This window comes from Callospermophilus lateralis, chromosome 13 (genome assembly GCF_048772815.1).
Source record: "Callospermophilus lateralis isolate mCalLat2 chromosome 13, mCalLat2.hap1, whole genome shotgun sequence".
NCBI classification, from domain to species: Eukaryota; Metazoa; Chordata; class Mammalia; order Rodentia; family Sciuridae; genus Callospermophilus; species Callospermophilus lateralis.
The window spans coordinates 57,272,063-57,293,496 of NC_135317.1; the positions used below are offsets into that span (position 1 = coordinate 57,272,063).

The following is a 21,434-nucleotide window of genomic DNA, read 5'->3' on the forward strand; positions in this document are numbered from 1 at the left end:
ATTTACCACTGCTGAACAAAACAAGAGACTATGGATAATTTGGGGAATCTTGTTATGAGAGATTTGTGTGATGCCATACTTTGACCACGGCCTCAGATCAGACCTCACATCGCCTCTCCCTCCAAAAAGTTGCAGCTGGAAAGCAAAACATGGGTCCACTGTGAGGGCCAGGTGACCCAGAGAGCCCAGAGGAAGGAGTGTCAGGTGCAGAGAGGACTGGGCTGGAAATCAGAAGCACCTGGGTTCATAGTCCTGGTTCTGTGTCCCAAACTGCAAAATCCTTGGAAAGTCCCTCATGTTCCCAGTTTTCCCTCTTAATATGAGGGAGACAGATCACATTTTCTCTAAGCTGTCCCCCAGCAGTGGTATCTGTAGTTCAAAGTCCTAAAGTCAAGGTGGGATCACGTAATATAAATTCTTGGAAGTGGCATCTCAGGCTTAATATGTGAACCACTAAAGTTAACTAGCAAAAAGGATAAGCTTATCCAGATGGAAAGTACTGGGACCCAGAGACAGGGCGGCTCCTGGCTCCAGGACCCTCCAGGTTGCCTGGAGATGAATACAGACCATCACGATTCACACAGGCATCTGAGGGCTTCCTAACGACTCTCTCTGCTCTGCTTGGCATTTCTTTAAATCCAGCTACATTCTGCTTAAACCCCAATCCGACTGTCTTATTTTCCTATTGAAAACCTCTGTTGAGGGACTGGGGTTGTGGCTCAGTGGTAGAGCGTTTGCCTAGCATGTGTGAGGCACTGGGTTCAATCCTCAACACCACATAAAAATAATAAATTAAACAAAGGTGTTGTGTTCATCTACAACTGAAAAAAAAATTAAAAAAAAAAAAAAAGATCAAAACCAACCCCTGTTGACTCTCAATGACTTACTAGACCAACCACTTTACTGTTTGGCAACTCTTTATCTTTATCCCAGGAAGCCTCCCCCATTCTTGCCCACCATGCAGCTCACTCTGTCTATATGGGACACTCAATGTTCCCTTAAATGTCGTGCACTTCACATATTAATGTTTTTTTTTTTTCTTTTCTTTTTTTCCTTTTTGAGTTGCTGGGGATAGAACCCAGGGCCTCACGCATGCTAGCCAGGTGTTCAACCACTGAGCCACACTCCTGGCCCTATGAATGCACTTTTAAATCCCAATCCTTAAGCCTAAAGTGCCCCTGTCTGTACCCTCCCCTCCTCTCACTTCTCTGCCTCACCAAACTCATAAATATCCTTCAAAGCCCAGGCTAACTCCTCTGTGGACAGTAACAAACTGTGTGTGTGTGGGGTGGGAGGGGGTAGCTGCCTCCTCTTCTACGCCTCTCTCTTTTCATACCCACACAGCACATGTTTAGAAGAAGTGGGTATACGATATTCCACTCAACTTCTCCAAGGTAAGGACCATATCTTAGGTTTTCTTTGTCTTCAGAGTCTAGAATGATATGTAGAACATGAAAGATATTTAATAAACTTTATTTATTTGGCTGTTGAAATATCTAATGAAAAAATACCACAGACTCATAGAAGATGAGACCTCTGAGATAAGAAAATTGGACATTCTAGGATCTCCTTGGGTCTCATATTCTATGAATGTTCAATTTTCTCATTTTAGAGATAAAGAAATGAAATTTCAGGGAGATTACCATCATAAATAGGTCTCAGTAAGGGGAGCAACATGGGGAGATGCTGTTCTCTCCATTTTCCCCTATGAGCTTTGTAATAATGGAAATAAGGGGAGGTCTTTGGATAGTTTGGGAAGTTACACAAAAACTATTAAGATATGGTCTCTGCCTATAAGAAACATACAATTATAGATATACTTGTCAATTATCCTTTCAGCAAACATGCTGGGAGCACCCATTCTAGACAAATAATTATTCTGGGCTGGGGGTTGGGTAGCTCATGGTAGAGCACTTGCCTAGTATGTGTGAGGCCCTGGGTCCACTCCTCAGTACCACCACCAAAAAAAAAAAGTGAAGTCCTACAATAGGATAGAAAGATGCTTATAGGGAAATTATTATTTAAAAATCATACTTTAAAAATTTGTTTACATATTTGCACATAATGAGTCCAAAAGAAAAAGGTAGGCTGGGCAGGGTAGCACACACCTGTAATCCCAGCAGCTCAGGAGGCTGAGGCAGGAGGATCATGAATTCAAAGCCAGCCTCAGCAATGGTGAGGCTCTAAGCAACTCAGTGAGAACCTGTCTCTAAATAAAATACAAAATAGGGCTGGGGATGTGGCTCAGTGGTCAGCCCTGAGTTCAATTCTTGGTACCAAAAAAAAAAAAAAAAAACAACAAACATATGAACACTTGCTAAATATTTAGTTTTTTCTGGATATTTTGAAGCTAGATGAATAGCTCAGTGGTAGAGCACATGCTTAACATGTGCAAGACCCTGGATTCCAACCCCAGCACGACCAACAACAACCAAAAAGAAATTTAAAATTTAGTATCTCTTATATACTCTGTAAATGAACAAACTAAATTTGGAAATAAGGTCATCTTCCAAAGTAACCCAGCTAGCAGTTGAGAAAGCTGGGATTTGAAACCATGTTCTGTATACTGCTCTCATAGGGAGCAAGCTGCATATAGTCTATGAGGCAAACTCAGGCCACCAACTGTTTGTGGTGTTTCACATTTTCAAATTGTTGGAAAAACTGAATGAAAAATAATATTTCATGACACATGAGAATGATGTGAAATTCAAATTGCAGTGTCCCTAAATAGTTTCATTGGTGCACAGCTGCATCCACTCATTTCCGAGTTGTCTCTGGCTCTCATTGTTCTACAACAGAGTTGAGTAGTTTTCAAGAGACAGTAAGATTCTGAAAGCCTAAAGGATTTATTCTCCAGACCTTTGCAGATAAAGTGTGCAGACCCCACACAACATCACCTGGATTGACGCTAATGACCTCAGAATATACAGACAGGAGTTGGCATTCAAGCTGGAGCTTGAAGTTGAATGATTTCTTTGGGGGCAGAAAAAGCAGGAAAAATAGACATAGAAAGGCTAGATGTCTAGAAAAAGGATATGCTCTGGAAAGGAGGAATAGTTCTGTGAGACTGGAAGAATAGCACATGTGAAAATAAAGCTTAGGAGGAAGCTGAGAGGTGGGTAGAGCTGGGAAGAGCACATCTGAAAAGGAATCACTAAGGTTTGTATGTGAGAAAATATAATCTCTAGGGCTGGGTATGTAGCTTAGTGGTAGAATAAGTGCTCAGCATGCACAAGGCTCCAGGTTCAATCCCCAGAACCAAGGGGGAAAAAGTATTAAAAAGAAAATACATAATCTCTATTACCTGTTCATTGTAAATTTCCAGCATACTGAATGTAACCTGTATAGAGAAGAGCACAAGTAAATGTTCTCTTGAAACCATCATCTTTGGGGTGTGTATGTGTGTGTGGGGGGGAATAATACACACACACACACACACACACACACACATATATATATATTATATTACATATAATATATACTCATATATATATACACATAAATATCTCAAATGTCTAAAAAAGAAAAGATAATATTAAATAGCAAAGCTCTATTCAACATGCAATGGGTTATCAAATAATTTTAATGCTATTGAGATGTTCTTTTTTCTTTATTTTTTAAATTAATTATACATGACAGTATAATACACTTTGATACATCATATATAATGCAGTATAATTTCTCATTCTTCTGGTTGTACAGGATATAGAATTCTACCAGTCTTGTAGTTATATATATACATAGGGCAATAATGTCTGATTCATTCTACTATCCTTCCTACCCTGGTACCCTCTCCCCTCCCTTCACTCTCCTCTGTCTAAAGTAACTCTATTCTTCCCTAGCCTCACCACTTATTGTGAATTAATATCCACATATAATGGATAGGTTCTTCATAGAGGAAACACATATTCTCTACCCTACTATAGATCTAGAATATTGCTAGCCAAGCTTTAGCCTCTTCAGCAGGATTGGAGGAATCAGAATGGCTCTAGTCTAGAGATGTTTGCCATGCTCTACTCATTATAAAGCTGGCTTGTCTCTTGGTCACCCAGTGATGAGTCTTGCCAATGAAGTCTCAGGACCACAGAGCATATGAATAGGTTCAGAATGATTGGGTAAAAATGAACAAATGGCCAGGGGTTAGCAGACAAGAGAAGTCTCTAATGTGAAAGAGTAAACAAATAAAAAAAAAAGAAACTTAGAGAATACAAACAATACAGAGAGTAGAGAGCATTTTTAAAATCCCTATAATTAATAGTCTCAGAAAGAAAAATTACACCCATAAAAAATAAAACAGTATTCTATTAACTGGGAACAATCAGAAAATAAGAAAGAGTATTTGTAAATTAAATTTATGAATAAGAGGCAAAATTAAAATAGAGTTGAGGGCTGGGAATGTAGCTCAGTGGTAGAGCACTTACCTACCATATGCTAGGTCCTAAGTTCATTCCCCAGCATTGCCCACCTTCCCAAAGAAAAGAGTCGGTGGGAGGGGGGAGGTCTTCCAAAATGCAGAACAAAAGGCCAAGAAGAGGGAAACAGGTGGTAAAAGATATTGGAATTAGAATGCATGAGATTAAAAGCCCAAGTAAAACTTCCAGAAACAGAAGAAATGGTGGAGGAAATTAAAAGATAGACAAAATTAGAAAGGTTTCCTGAAGCACAGGAATCTCTACATTGAAAAGGGTCCCATGAGTGTCCAGCATGAAGAATAAGAAAAGACACTTGAAAACATTAAGAATAAAGAGAAAATCCTCAAGGCTATCTGAGAAACTGACCACCAAAAAGATTATCTAGAAAGAATGGAATCAGAGTGACAGCGGACTTCTAAGCCACAACACTGAAACTTATAAGACAATGGAAATATATTTTCAGTATCTTTAGCTAGAATGCTATTCTGGGTAAACTTGAACCAAGCATGAAGGTCAGAAAAGATACTTTCAGCTGTGTCAAGGATGTAAAGAATATATCCCTGGTCCACCTCTTCTGAGGAAAAGGATAAAGTAAATCAAGAAAGAGGAATGTATTGCATGTAGGAGGCAGGGAAGCCAGCAAAGAAGAATGTTGAAGTTCCAGAATAGCAGGTTTGCAGCAGCTGGAGAAATACTGTTCCAATCTTAGCAGGAGAATAGAAAGCTTCTGATGAAGGATATCTAAGAAAAATAAGGGAACCAATAAATTGGGTAGATGGCAAATATTGTTAATAGGTCCATGACACTAATTTGGAGCACTGAGACAAAGATTTATAGAAAACTAGACATAATTTTAAGAAAGGTAAAGAAATTTAAAAACTCCAAGAAAAATTAAGTATAGAAAAGATGTATGCAGTAGATAATATTTGCATAGCTAAAATGTTAATTACTATGGATTTAACCATATTTTGTTATTTAACTCTATAAAAATATATGGGAGAAAAAAAGATCATGGTGGGAGTCATTCGTGTGGCCAAGTTAAATTCTGTACTACTCTAGTAGGAAAATAGTAGATATTGTCCCAAACTGATTCCTAAGAAGAGAAGAACCAACATTATTTTTAAATATGGTGATAGTAGGGCACACAGATAAAGAATTGGAGATGAGAACTGGGGAAGTAATAGAGAAGTGGGGAGGAGAATGGAGGAGGATGGTGGTTTCCATGATAAGTTGCTCAGTACTGTTGGAAATTTTAAACAACTATTTTATTGAAATATAATTCATACTGTACAATTTACCCATCTAAAGTATATAATCCTTCTTCACAGAATTAGAAAAAGTAAATCCTTAAAAATTCATTTGAAGAATAAAAGTCCCAGAACAGCCAGAGCAATACTAAGAAAAGTGATACAGGAGGCATCATAATACTTGATCTCAAATTATACCACAGAGTGTAGTAACAAAAAAAGATCATGGCATTGGCTATCAAAATAAACACAAAGACCAATGGAGCAGAATAGAAGACACAGAGACAAATCTACACAGTTACAGCTATTCTATACTTGACAAAGGTGCCAAAAATATATTTTGAAGAAAAGACAAGCCTTTTTAACAAATGGTGCTGGAAAAACTGGATAGCTATATGTAGAAAAATGAAATTAGAACCCTATCTCTCATCCTGCACAAAAGTCAAATTGAAATGGATCAAATCAGAATTAAACAGGAAACCTTGCAACTGCTAGAAGAAATCATAGGGTCAACACTCCATCATGTTGGTGTTGGCACTGGCTTCCTTAACAAAACCCCCCAAGCACAAGAAATAAAACCGAGAATCAAAGTGGGATAAATTAAAAAGTTTCTGCACAGCAAAGAAAACAATTAAGAATATAAAGAGAGCCTACAGAATGGAAGAGGATCTCTGCCAGCTACTCCTCTGATAGGGGATTAATATCCAGGCTATATAAAGAACTCAAAAAACTTAACACCAAAAAAAAACTTAATAAATGGGCAGAAGAACTAAACAAAAACTTCTGAAAAGAAAAAACACAAAAGGCCAACAAATATATGAAAAAATGTTCAACATCTGTAGCAATCAGGGAAATGCAAATCAAAACTACTCTCAGATTTCATCTCACTCCAGTCAAAATGGCAGTGATCAAGAATACAAATAATAATAAATGCTGGTGAGGATGTGGAGAAAAGGGTACACTGTACATTGTTGGTAGGACTGTAGAAAGTATGGTTATTCCTCAAAAAACTAGGGATGGAACCACCATAGGACCCAGCTATCCAACTCCTTCTGTATTTTCCCAAAAGAACTAAAATCAGCATGCTATAAACACCTCAATGTTTATAGCAATACAATTCACAGTAGCTAAATTATGGAATCAATCCAGATGCCTGTCAATAGATAAGTGGATTAAGAAATTGTGGAGTTCTACTCAGCCATAAAGAAGAATTAAATCATTTGCTGGATGGAAATGGAGAAAATCATGTTAAGTGAAATAAGTTAGATTTAGAAACTTAAAGGTCAAATATTTTCTCTCATATGTGGACACTAGAATAAAATAAAAGAAAGGAGGAGGGAAGGATGGGATATCATAAAGATACAGAGAAGATCAGTGTCATAGAAGAAGGAGAGAGAGAAGTGGAGTGGAAGGATGGAAAAGAGGAGGCAATGCAGAATGAATTCTTTAAAAATTATGTATGTGCATATAAATATAGCACAGAGAACTTCACCTTTATGTATAAGTAAAAAGAACCAATCAAATATAAATAAATAGATGAGCAAAAGAAAGTTAAGTAGAGAAAAGAGAAAGAGATCATGAAATGAATATGAATTCCATGCATGTATATTTCTATGAACCCAATTACTATATAAAGCTTTACTAGAAATAAAGCATATAATCCACTGGGTGCAATGGTGCACCCCTATAATTCCAGAAATTCAGGAAGCTGAGGCAGGAGGATTCAAGGTTAGCCTCAGAAGCTTCATAAGACCCTGTCTCAAAAAAAAAAAAAAAAGATGGATGAGGTGTTAGGGAAGAAGCTCAGTGCCCTGGGTTCAAATCCCAGCACCCCCAACAAAAAAATAATAATAAATAAGTGAAGTGTTCAATGGTTTGGGTTTTTTTAATAGAAACAGTCTTTTTAAAAAAATTTTTTCGTTGTTGATAGACCTTTATTTTGTTTATTTACATGCAGTACTGAGAATTGAACTCAGTGCCTTAAATATGCCAGGCAAGTGTGCTACAGCTGAGCCATAGCCACAGCCTCCTCAATCCAATGGTTTTTAGGATACAATTGTCATGCCAAACTCAGATTCTGTATTGTAGGTTGAAAATAGTTTTAAAAAATGTATCTGTACTGAACATGTACAGACTTTTCCCCTTTATTTCTGAAATAATACGACATAACAATATTTATATTGTATGAGGCACTATAAGTAATTTAGAGATGATTTAAAGTATATGGGATTATGCACAAAGGTTATATGAGAATACTGTGCCATTTTATGTAAGGTACATGAGCGTTCAGGGATTTTGGTATCCAAGGGAGTTTTGTGGTGGGTGGTCTAGGAACCAATGCAGGAATAACTTGTGCAAGCATCACCACAGCCTATATTTAGAATTTGCCCTCCTCCCATATCCACAATGAAGTCCTTCACCACCATTTCCCATTTTCTGCTGTCTCCCCTCCCCCACCCACCGCTAGGAACCTCTAGACTTCTTTCTGCCTTCAGAGACTTTCTGTTTCTGGCCATTTCATAAAAATATAATCAAACACTATGACCTTTGTGTTTTTTTTCCCTTACCATAATATTTTCAAGAGTTGTCCATATTGTAATAAGCATTAGAATGTCCTTTTTTTAAGCTGGATAATATGCATTGTGTGAAGATACATTTTATTCATCCATTCATCATTTGATGAACATTTGGTTTATTTCCACTTTGGGGCAATTGTGAATATAGTGCTATGGAATATTTAAGTTCAAAATTTTATTTGGAGCTGGGTGTGGTGGCACATACCTATAATCTCAATGGCTTGGAAGACTGAGGAAGGAGGATCACAAGTACAAAGCCAGCCTCAGCAACTTACTGAGGCCCTGAGTAACTTAGCAAGATCCTGTCTTAAAATAAAAATTTTTAAAAGGTGGAGGTTTGCTAGGGATGTGGCTCAGTGGTAAAGCAACTCCAGGTACAAAAAATATTATATGGACATATACTTTCCTTTCTCTTGAGTATTTGAGTTCTTAAACTATACTTGCATTATTTTCAAATACTTTTAATTAAAAAAACTTGGAGACACTGAAATGTTAATGCTATTTAGTTGGGTTGAAGAGATTATGAGTAATCTATTTTCTAACTTGAACATTAGGTTTAAAGTCAGAAGAGTAATTAAGATAAAAAGGATGCAATATTGAATTTTCATAACACCAATTTAATCTTTTCTGCCATTTAGACAAAGCAGAAACACAGACTATGAATACAGGTATTTGTTGATGTTTTGCTATTATGTTTTAAATTTGATCACAGTACTAGTTATACTGCACCTTGAAAATGTCACCAAGCTTCAGTGAATCTAAAATTTACTATTGGATCTTCTATGCCAGGTCAAGTAAGAAATTATATGGGACAAGTAAACAACAAAGTCACATCTTGGGGGCTGGAGATGTAACTTAGTGGTAGAGCAAGTGCTTTACATGAAGGAGACCTTGGGTTCCATCCTAGCCTCAAAATTAATAATAAAAGCAAATAAGAGGAGACCACAGCCACTACTCTGGTGGAAGAGAAGAGCAAAGGAAACTATAGACTTGAATTAGCTAAGGTTGATTCAAGCTCAAGAGTAACCTCTTATTAGTGTTAGCAATTCTGTCTGCTTCTACGATATCCAGTGTTTTTTAAATACATGTCCTTGGGGATGGGTATGTAGCTTACCTGGAGAACTACCCCAGCATAAACACACACACACACACACACACACACACACAATGCACTATCTTAAAATAGAAATGCTACTAACTTTCATTTGGGGAAGGTGTTCAAAATGAAAAAAAAAGCCATATTCGAAGAAGGTATTCTAGAATAATGCATACCTGGTATTCTTGATTTCTCCCTTGATTCTCAATTGCTTGAAAGAGTTCTTCACACACACTTGGAATAATACCCTTGTTTGCACCAAATCCAATCATGGAGTAGCTTTTTCCAGAGCCAGTCTGACCATAGGCCAAGAGAGTAGCATTGTAGCCTTGCCATGCACTGTCCAGGATTCCCCTCCCGATATCATGGAAAACATCTCTCTGGAAAGAGGATCAAAGGTGTCAGTCAGCACAGGTTTGCGGGATGTTTACTTATACATTCCTTCTTTTCACAGTGCTCCTAAGGCCTAATAAATATTCTGGTTTTAATTAACTTCACCTTAATTAGTATATGATCAACTGAAACACAACTCAGACGCTTAGAGCCAGAAGTAAAATTGGAAACCAAAAAGAGCTTGTCAGTCTGGAAGACACTGCACATGCACATCCATGAGCTATAACTGGTATACCTTGAACTAGCTCGTACCCACCAGTAATTAATTTGTCTATTTTATAGTCTTTACAGAAGATAGGCTATGTCTTTAAAATTGGGCAATTAGACAAAAAATTTCAAGGGACCCAGACCAGTCAAAGCATTTTCTACTTCTTTATTGTGTAACCCAAATAATAATATCACAAAGTTAACCCACATTAATTTTAGCCTTCTATGGGTGAACTCTCTTTTCACCAGACCCAGTGGTTCTGAAGCATTTCTCCAGCGCACACACATGCATGAATACCCACACACACACAAACACACACACATTACATCTTTTGGATCTTGCAAGTCCCCAAAAGGCACATGTGTTAGAGGCTTGGTGCTATTGGGAGGTGTAGAACGTTGAAGAGGTGGAGCCTAGAGCTGGACATGCAGCTCAGTGGTAGAGCACTTGCCCAGCATATGTGAGGCCCTGGGTTCATTCCTCCAACGCTGCCAAAAAATCAAAAATAAAAAAACAAGATGAGGCTTAATGGGAGGTTTCAGATCATTGGGGAATACCCTCTAGAGGAATTCTGGGAGCCTGATCTCTTTCTCTCCTTTGCATTCTGGCTGTGAGGTGAGAGGCTTTGTTCTGCCACATGCTCCCTGTCATGATGTACTAGCCACAGATCCAAAAGTAATGGGCCCAACTGATCAATGGACTGAAACTTCTAAAATTATAAGCCAAATTAAACCTTTTCTTCTCATGAGTTGATTGTCTTGGGAGTTTGTTATAGCGCAGAAAGCTGATTAATATACATACCTTTAAAAAAAATTTAAGTGGAAGATAGATACCTGTGTCACAATTGCTTATAAGAGGGCATGTGGTCTGGCACCTTTTGTTATCTGGGGTATAGGCATTGCCAGCAACAGTTCTCTTATTTGAGCTCTTTTAAAGGGTACATTTCTCCCTCTTATCTAATACCAAAAATAAAACAGGAAGTAAGAATAATCTGCTACATTTATTAATATTTTTTACTAGAAAAAATTCATGTAACTTTTATTTCTGAGAAATATGTACATATCAACTTGGTGTGATTTTCATAAGGACAATAGGCAATAATCAGTTTTCCTATAATATTTGTTTTTTAAAAGAAAGAAATTGAAAAGTCAGTGGAGCTTCAGGCCTGAAATGTAGAATTTGATCTATAATTTACCAGAATGCTATGACCATGCTTTTACCAGAAAAATATATTTTTATAATGGCGGTCTACTTTAACCAAACCTCAGGATCACTAAACCTAGTAACTGGTTTTGCTGTCTTTCCTTCTCAGCACTACATTTTTAATTTCTTCCCATCAACCACTGTAATCAAATATAGGAAATATTTTCCTACACTACATTTCATTGTGATAGTCAGTTTTCTACCAATGCAACAAAATACCTGAGATAATCAATTTATAAAAAAGAAAGGTTTGTTTTGCTCACAGTTTCAGACCATGGTCAGTTGGCATAATTACTTTGGGCTCATGGCAGAAGTACATGGCAGGGGAGGCCTGTTCACTTCATGCTAGCCAAGAAGCAAACAGGGAGAGGAAGGTGTTAGAATTTCCAATATCCCCTTAAGCACACACCCTCTATGTCCCAACTTCCTTTCACTAAGCCCCACCTCTGAAGGTTCCACCACCTCCCAAGAGCTCCACAGGCTGGGGACCAAGCCTCCAACATATGGTCCTTTGCAGATCATTTCCAATAGACACATGAAACAAAAATTCTACAGTGTCTTAGTAGGTGCTCAACAAAAACTCACTTTGGGACAGGAGAAGTTGACAGGTTTCCTTATAGTACAATTCTTAAAGTCTTTTGAAACCAATTAGTTAATATTCACTGAGTCATCCATTTTTAAGTATACCATTTGATGAATTTTAACATATGTAGTGGGCCATATGACCACCACTACAATCAAGATATTTTGTTTCATTTTAATCACTCCAAGAATCCCCTTGTGTTACTCTGCAGGCAGGTCCCTCCTCCCACCAGAGGCCACTGACCACTACTAATTTACTTTTATATATAGAAATCTGTATATATATAATTTATATGTATTTAAATATATATAACTTATATATAAAATTTAATATATATATATATAATTTCCATAGAAGTGGAGTTGTATAGTATACAGTCTCATGTATTTGATTTCTTTCATTTAGTATGTTGCTTTTGAGATTCATCCATGTTGTTGCATGTAATCAGTGTTTCCTTTTTATTGCTGAATTGTATTCTACTTTATAAATACATCATGATCTTATTAATTCACAAGTTGGTGGAAATTTGAGTCGTTTTCAGTTCATAGTCATTATATATAAAACTGCCATGGACATTTGCATACAGTTATATGTGAGGAAATATACATCTTTTCTCCTAGGGTTGTATGATTAAGTGTATGCTTAAATTAGAAACACCTTCTTTTCCAAAATAACTGAACAATTTTGCATTTCCATGAACACTGTATGAGTGTTCCAGGTGTTCACTTGCATGTCAACACTTAGTATTATCAGTTTTTAATTTTTGTCATTCTCATGGACGTATACTACTATTTTATGAGTATTAGTTTGCGTTTCCCTATGGAATAATGAAATGAAATATTTTGAGACCTATTTCAAAATAAAATCTTAAAAGGTTCTAGGAATGTAGCTCAGTGGTAGAACACTTGCCTAGCACGTGCAAGCCTTGGGTTCAATCCCCAGAATAGCAAAACAATAAAAATAAAAAAATTACACTAGAGTAATTTACTGTCTAGATTTGGGTAAATACATTCTATGATGTTTGCACAATGAAAAAAATCACCTAATGATACCTTGTTTAGAGTATATCCCTGTTGTTGAACAATGCATTACTATGATTTGTTATGGCAGCCCTAGCAAACTAATACAGGTGACAAGGTACTTTTCAACAAATAGTGACAAAGATACTGGATATTCATATGATGGGCCAAAGAAAAATCATTTCTTCATACTTTATAAGACTAGCTTAAAATCATACACCTCACTGTTACAGCTAAAATTATAAAACCTCTATAGAAAAAATAAGAGAAAATTTATTGTGATCCTAGAATTGGCAAAAATGCCTAAGGGCACAAAAAGTATAAAGAAATATTTTGTTAAGTAAGCTTTTGTTATTAAAACAATAAATGAAAAGGCAAGCCACCAAGAAAGAAAATATTTGCCAAACAAATATCTAATAAAGTATCTAAAACATTTAATAAATTCTTATATCTTTATTTAAAGAGATAAATAAGTCAAGGTGCCCTCTTTCATTTCTGATCTTTATTCTTTGTATATTTTTGGAAAATTTGGCTAGATATTTATTAATTGATCTTTTGTGTATACAATTTCTATTTCACTGATTTTTCCTCTATTGTTTTACATTGTGTTTATTATTGCTTTTATCTTTCTTACTTTTGTACTTATTTTGTGTTAATTTATTCTTTTTTTCCCCCTAAGTTCTTAGGTGGAAGCTTACAATATTGATTTTAAGATATTCTCCTCTAATAAAAGTCTTAATGCTATCCAATTTCTTCTAAGTTCTGTTTTAGATGCATCCGATACATTGTGATAGATGTTCTGGTTTTCATTCCGCTTAAGATGTTTTCTGATTTCTATCCTAGCTTGATTTGTGATACTATAACAGACTAACACAGATAGGGTAATTTTTAATGAACAGACACTTATTGACTCACAATTCTAAAGGTTGGGAAGTCCAAGATCAGTGGCCCAGCATCTGGCAAAAGCCTTCTTGATGCATTATCTTATGGTGGAAAGTCAGAGAGGACAAGAGCAAGAGAGAAGAAAGTGGTTCCTCCTGTTACATATCCATTAGTGCATTGGCAAATTGGTTATGTGGTCGGAACCTTTTGTGGATCTGCAAAACTTGTTTCAGATGCTTGAAAATATTAAAAATGAGTTGGTTCCTTCTTACTGTGCTGGAAAAAGACAAGGCTTTAAACTTGTCAAATCGTAATTTGGACCTAAGAATGGGATATTATTGAGAGTTGATATTATCAATTATCACTAACTTGCCATTTTTGTATACTGTATTTTCATTTGTGGAAAATATTTTGCTACTTCTGTAGCTGCTCTCACTTTGTCTTTTCTCAAGTAATTATGGGATATGTACGGTGTCGGGAATAAGCATTATTTCATACTAAAAGTACATAAGGACTCATAAATGCTGACTCTGTAAATGTATAAAGGATATTAAAGAATACCATTGCACATTCAGGAAGGTTTGCATTTGCCTCTTCTAGAAGGAAAACAGGTGTCTATGCTTTGCAATGGCCAATGAATCACTAATACCTTATTTTCCAGGCAAACATTAGAGACTGTAAACCAGACAAATTTATTTACTATTTTAAGAAAACTACCAACTGACTAGCAGAAGATTGTTTTTTGTAAACAGTATGTTTGAGTCTGTGATCATTTGAAGAACTATAAATTCTTCTTAGAAAAATTAAAATGCCTGCCAAAAATAACTGTAAATTCGCTTATATTCCATCACATTCAGATGTCTTGGTTGCAACCAATATCAGTGAAGTAGAGAGACCCACATTACTTTTTAGATCCAAACACCCTTTATGTAGGTAACCATAGAGATGAGAATCTTCACGCTTTGGTGACGGTGTCTGAAAACATTGGTATTTTAAGAGTCTTTTGCAGGGTAACTTAATGTTTTCTTAATAAAGAATGTTTCAGCTACACATTCCTTCTAAATAAATTATCTTCCTTTTCAAAAAGTACTCCTATGAAAGAAATTTTAGCAATTTTTCATTAACTGATTCAATATTAAGCATTCAGAAAAGATTTTGATCTCTGTGAAGTTAATGCTGTGCCATAAAACAATTTTTTTCAAGTCCCCATTAGTGATAATGCTTCCCCCCCTCTACTGAAAGTCAAAGATAGGAAACAGATCATTTTTTTTTGCTTGTATATCTGTAATGTATGATATAAAAAATATTCATACTGGCAATTTTAGTTACATATACTGGTGTGGCTGTAATTTTTAAAAACATAATTGACTGTTTTGTCTGAGTAAAGTAGGCACTGATCACAGTAATTCACTTATTCCCTTCCAATAATCCTTATATTCTAAATTTTCACATTTGAGAAATAACAGGAGGGGAATAATTAAATCGGGAGATAATGATGTAACTTCTCACCTTGGAAGGCATTTTTCCAGCCTCAGAGAAGAAATAATGCCTCTACCATTTTCTATTGGCCACTTGAAAATTGAAGTTTTAGTTAGGAAGAAATAACTTAGCCTCGGGGAATTTGATAGTACTATCTATGCAACATTGTTATAGTCTGATAATTTCTCTGTTTTGAATATTATTTCCTAATGATTTGAACAAAATTTTGTTAAAAATAATGTTTTCATTTAATGTGCAGTTAACAGTTAATGAATATTTCATTATATTAAAAGTGAAGTTATAAAAGATTAAAAAATGATAAATTCTGAAAACAAAGAGAGAAGAAAGTGAGTGGCGCTTACCCTTTGTAAGAAACCCACTTTCACAATAATGACAATATTCCATTAGGCTTTGCTCTCATGACCAATCATTTCTTAAAATTCCAACTTACTTGGGGCTGGGGATAGAGCTCAGTTGGTAGAGTGCTTCCCTTGCATGCACAAGGTTCAGTCCCCTGAACCACCAAAAAAAAAAAAAAAAAAAAAAAAAAAAATTCTCATCTCTCAACACTCGGGATTGGGGAGAACATTGCCAACATGTGAATTTGGGGCAACACATTTAACCCACAGAAATTTTCCTTATGATTTCTTTCTTGACCTATGGATAGAAGACTTGTCATTTCCCAAGTAATTGTGAATTTTTCCAAATATATTTCTGTTACTTCTTTCGGGAGGTAGGTTACCAGGGATTAAACTCAGGAGCACTCGACCACTGAGCTACATCCCCAGCCCTATTTTGTATTTTATTTACAGGCAGGGTCTCACTGAGTTGCTTAGCTCCTCCTTGTTGCTGAGGCTGGCTTTGAACTTGCAATCCTCCTGCCTCAGCCTCCCAAGCAGCTGGGATTACAGGCGTGTGCCACCGCTCCCAGCTCTAGTTTAATTCTATTTTGGTCACAGAATATAGTTTTGAGACTTCAGTCATCTTTTATTGAGACCAGTTTTATGATCTGGAATATGACCTGTTGTGATCAATGTTGCATATGTGCTTAAAGAGTGTGTATAATTGGGTACAGTGATACACACCTGTAACCCCAGTGATTTGGGAGGCTGAGGCTGGAGGATCCCAAGTTATAGTCCTCAGGAATTAGTGAGATCCTGTCTCAAAATAAAAATGAAAAGGGCTGGACATGTAGCTCAGTGGTAAAGCACCTCTAGGTTTAATCCCCAGTACAGAAAGGAAGGAAGAAGGAAATGGAGGAAAGTGGGAGAAGAAAAGAATGTGTGCTGCAGGAGGTGTGGCAGGAGGTCTGTAATCATCAAGGAGGTTCACAGTGTTGTTCCAGTCCCCTCTAATTTTACTGATTTGGGGTTTTTAAAAAATCAATTACTAGGATAGGAGTATGAAATCACCAAACACCATCATAGGTTTGTCTATTCCTCTTTCCACTTTCAGGGTTTTTTGTTTCATGTACTTTGAAGTTCAGTTATTGAGTGCCCACCCATTAGAGTAATTATGTCTTCTTAAAGAGACGGTTCCTTTATCCTCATGAAACATTTTTGTTCTGCAGTCCATTTTGTGTGGTGTAAATGTAGCGTCTTTCTTTTTTCTTTTTTTCTCTCTTTTTTTTTTTTTTTTTTAAGAAAAAGGAAAAAGAAATTTTGTTGCTTTGCTAGCAAAGGAGAAACACAGGGGTCTCCTGTGCCAAAGGCTGTGATTCTAGCTGCCAGGGGAAACAGAAAGCCTTTCAAGAAGGGATTCGAAGGCCATATTCCTGCTATGCCATGGCAGGAGTCATGAATCATTTGTAGTCTTGAGAGAGCCATTTCTCAGACCTGCAGATGACAGCCCTGAAGTCCGGATTCCCTCACTCCTGTGGCCCATGAGTCAAAGGATAGATAAATTAGGATGAAAAGAAGGTTCATCTTCCTTCTCCCACAGCTGAGAAATGGAGAAGAGGAAGGAAAAAACGAATGTGTTTTCAAATAAGCCAGTGGCAGACAGCAAGTGTTATATTCAAAGCATGAAGGGGACCCTGTTACATATCTATATTTCTTGTGGGACAATTCACAGTAGTCAAGTTATAGAATAACTAGGTGCCTAATTATGGATTAATGAATGAAGAAAATGTGATACACACACACACACACACACACACACACACACACACACGATGGAGTATTATTCAGTCATAAAGAACAAAATCATGTCATTTGCAGGAAAACAGATGGAACTGGAGATCATACAAAAGCCAGGGGTCTGGAGCTAGAGCTCAGTGGCAGAGCACCACATAAAATAAACACACAAAAATGAAGGCATGCTGTCCATATTAAAAAAAAAAAAACATTAAAAACAAAAAGCCAGACTCAGAAAATAAGAATTGCAGGGTTTCTCTTATATGTGAATCCTCTTGTCTATATTTCCATGCCAACAGAAACACTGTAATGTCCTAGGAGAAGACAGGTCTCTGAAGAAGGGTCCAGGTCGTTTCTATAGGACCAGCAGGGTCCCTGGTATATGAGACAGAAAAGCATTTCAGCCTGCTCCAGTCAAAGGGTAAACAGGATTATTTAGGAAAATCCATACGTATCAAGAGAGGATGGGGGCGATCTCAAGAGAGACCCTTCTGCTGTAAAACAAGGAAGAGATATTCAAGGGAGAAAGTGGGCCATGCCCAGAGGGAGAGAGCCTCATTTTGTGTTTCTTAGTGTTCGCATGGTATGTATCTATTTCTTTCTTTATATTTAAATCAGGTTTCTTGTAGGCAGATATTATTAGATCCTGCTTTTTCTATCTGATCTAACAACCCTTGCCTCCTAATTGCATGTTTGAACTATTTATTTTTATTATAATAATTTAGACGGTTGGCGTTAAATCTACTGTCTTGTTATCTGTATTCTACTCACCCCATATTCTCTCCCCACCCCATTCTTTTCCTGCCATGCTTTGGATTGAGAGTGTTTCCTAATTATATTTTCCAAAAGTTGACTCATTAGTTAGTTATATTTCTGTTTTATTTTATATATATGTATATATATATATATATATATATATATGTATATATATATATATATATATATATATATATACACACACACACACACACACACACACACACACACACATGTTTGGTTGCAGAGGGACACATACCTTTGTTTGTTTGTTTTTATGTGGTGCTGAGGATCAAACCCAGCGCCTCACACATGCAAGGCAAGCGCTCTACCCCTGAGCCACAACCCCAGCCCCTGTTTTATTTTTTATTGATCACTCTAGGGCAGCAGATCTGAAGGAATATCCTGGGATGGATGAGATCCCTCAGGGGTTTGTGAATTGAGATTTTTATTATCATATTCATGTTGGCCTTCTCTCATGAGTGTAGAGTGGAGGGTACAGTGGAATTTTCCAGGGGCTGCATGGCATGTGGTGTTGTAGGAGATTGCATGTAAGATGGAGAATCCAGCTGTCTTTTATGAAGCCAGGCATTATAGAATTTGGAAAAATGTAAAGCAATGCTGCTTTCTTCTGTATTGTTTTGGATTGAAAAAAATTTTTCATGAAAATGTTATTTTACATATTATTATATTAACTAATAATGGAATTTTTATGTTTTGATTAATAGATATTTTTAAAAATTTTCTCCACATAGTCCTATCCTAGGGCCATTGTCACAAAGTGGCTCAACTGGGTGGCTTAAAACATCAAAATTTATTCTCTCAAGTTCTGGAAGCTAGCCAGGCACAGTGGCACATGCCTGTAATCCCAGCAGCTCAGGAGGCTGAGGCAGGAGGATCATGAGTTCGAAGCCAGCCTCAGCAAAAGCAAGGTGCTAAGCAACTCAGTGAGACCCTGTCTCTAAGTAAAATACAAAATAGGGCTGGGGATGTGGCTCAGTGGTCGAGTGCCCCTGAATTCAATTCCCGGTACCCCCTGCACCGAAAAAATAGTTCTGGAAGCTGAAACTCTGAAATCCAGATGTTGGGAGGGTTGATTCCTTCTAGAATGTCTTAGAGAGGAGCTGTTCCAAGCCTCCCCGTGGGTTTTGGTGGAGCCTTTGCCATTCCTGTGCCTGCAGCTGTGTCACGCCAATCCCTGTCTTTACTTGGTCCTCTATTTATGTGCCTGAGTCACCCACTTGTCCTTTTAAGGACACCAATCGTTTGGGATTAAGAGCCTACCATACTGGGTATGTCCTCATCTTAATTACATCTGCACTGACCCTGTTTCCCAATAAGGTCACATTCTGAGGTTCTGAAGAGACGTGGCTTCTGTGAGACGACATTCAACCCAGATGCTATAAATGGTGATAGATAAAACCCCCAAAGAGAAAGGCCCTTTGGGAGTCCTAAAACATTTTAAAAATGTAAAAAGGAATTATGAATCAAAAAGTTTGAGACCCAGTGCTCTAGGGTCACGATCTATTTCTTTAACTTAAAATATCCTAGCTTCAGATACTATATCACTTCACATATAGGATAAAATCTCAAAATAATATACTCTACTACCTCTCATTTTGGGGTGTAATTATCATAGCTTATTTCTATATATGTTATAAACCCCATTGCTATTATTTTGTGTTGACAGTTAATTGGTTGATTGATTGACTGATCAATTGTAGTACCTGAGATCGAACCCAGGGATGCTCTCCCACTGAAGTATATCCATGGCTTTTTTTTATTTTTCAATTTGAGACAGGGTCTTGCTAACTTGCTGAGGCTAGGCTCAAACTTGCAATCCTCCTGCTTCAGTCTCCTGAGCAGCTCAGATTACAAGTATGCACCACCACAGTCAGCTGTCAGTTGTCTTTTAAATAAATTAAAAATTAGAAAAAACCATAATTTTGTTGAGTATAGAATCCTTGTTTGTTTGTTTCCATACTTGAAGATGTCACTCTACTGATTTCTGGCTTGCTTAATTCTGGTGATATAGCTGCTGTCATTCTTCCTGTTTCTCTTTTTTTTCTTGCTGTTTTTAAGATTTTTCTCTTTATCACTGGATTATGACAATTTAATTAAAACAGAACTCATTATGACTTTCAACCTACTTATTCTACTTAGGACTCATTAAGCTTCGTGGATCTGTGGTTTATAGCTTCCATCAAATTTGGAAAAACTTCAGTCATCATTTTTTTGGCAGAATGGGTACCAGGGATTGAACTCAGGGGCACTCGACCACATCCCCAGCCCTATTCTGTATTTTATTTAGAGACAAGTTATCACTAAGTTTCTTAGCACCTTGCTTTTGCTGAGGCTGGCTTTGAACTCCCAAACCTCCTGCCTTGGCCTCCCAAGCAGCTGGGATTACAGGTGTCACCATGGCGCCAGGCTCCTCTCAGGTTTTGACCTGTTAACCCATCATTCTCTTATTAGGCTCTTTGATTCATTTAGTAATATTAAATTTTTTTAATCAAATATTTTTAATTTTTTTCACTGGGAGGTGATCCAAAGGAAAAAAAACTTACATGGTCTTTGCAAACACTGAAAATTTTACAGTAACTAAAATATGAATATGGCAAAAAATAAAAATAGCACAACATGGGATGTAGAATGAAAGCTTTTTCCTCCACACACAAGACCCATGAGTCTCTCATATAAGGTAACTACTGTTGTCTGAGCTTTTTCTTCCAAAGCATTTAGTTGTGTTTCCTGAATGTAAAATATAGGTGCTTTTTTTTGGGGGGGTGGGGGGGTGTTGGGGATTGGACCCAGGAGTACTAACCCACTGAGCCACATTCCCAGCCCTTTTGTTTTGTTTGTTTGTTTGTTTGTGGGTGTACTGGGGATTGAACTCGGGCACTCAACCACTGAGCCACATCCCCAGCCCTATTTTGTATTTTATTTAGAGACAGGGTCTCACTGAGTTACTTTGTGCTTCACTTTCACTGAGGCTGGCTTTGAACTTGCCACCCTCCTGTGTCAGCCTCCTGAGCCACTGGGATTACAGGTGTGCGCCACCATGCCTGGCTTAATGTCTTGTTTTTTTCTCCTCTGTTGTCTTTGAGTTTAATAGAGACTCCTTCTTAGAGTCTGAGCTTTGCAGTTGTTTTATTGTAATACTTTCTAATTTTTATAAATGGGATTTTGAACCTCCGCTGATGTCATGATAAGGTTTGGAGGGAAGGGCCCTCCTTCCTTAGGTAATTCCAGTTACAGTATGCTTGAAATAGTCCCCACCAGTTGCCTAGGCTCTGTTCCTGTTCCCTTCCCTCACTTTTTCTGAAGCATTCCTCGGAATGTGTCTTGCAAACTCAGCCCAAAAATACTTTTAATAACCTGCCACCCTACCTTCTGTCCAGAAAAAAAAAACACCTTTCCTTTGTACCCTATTATATCCCATATT

The 21,434-nt window shown here is 37.1% G+C and overlaps 1 protein-coding gene across 1 annotated transcript in view; it reads right to left on the bottom strand.

Moving 5' to 3' along the window:
- The window catches only part of LOC143412076 (kinesin-like protein KIF28), a 73,223-nt gene that overhangs the window by 32,953 nt on the left and 18,836 nt on the right, over positions 1-21,434 (bottom strand). The window contains exons 3-4 of the mRNA XM_076872906.1: positions 9,508-9,711; positions 3,305-3,340 (exon numbers count right to left, since the gene is read on the bottom strand). Coding sequence (XP_076729021.1) covers positions 3,305-3,340; positions 9,508-9,711 — 240 coding nt within the window. The remainder of the gene's footprint in view (positions 1-3,304; positions 3,341-9,507; positions 9,712-21,434) is intronic.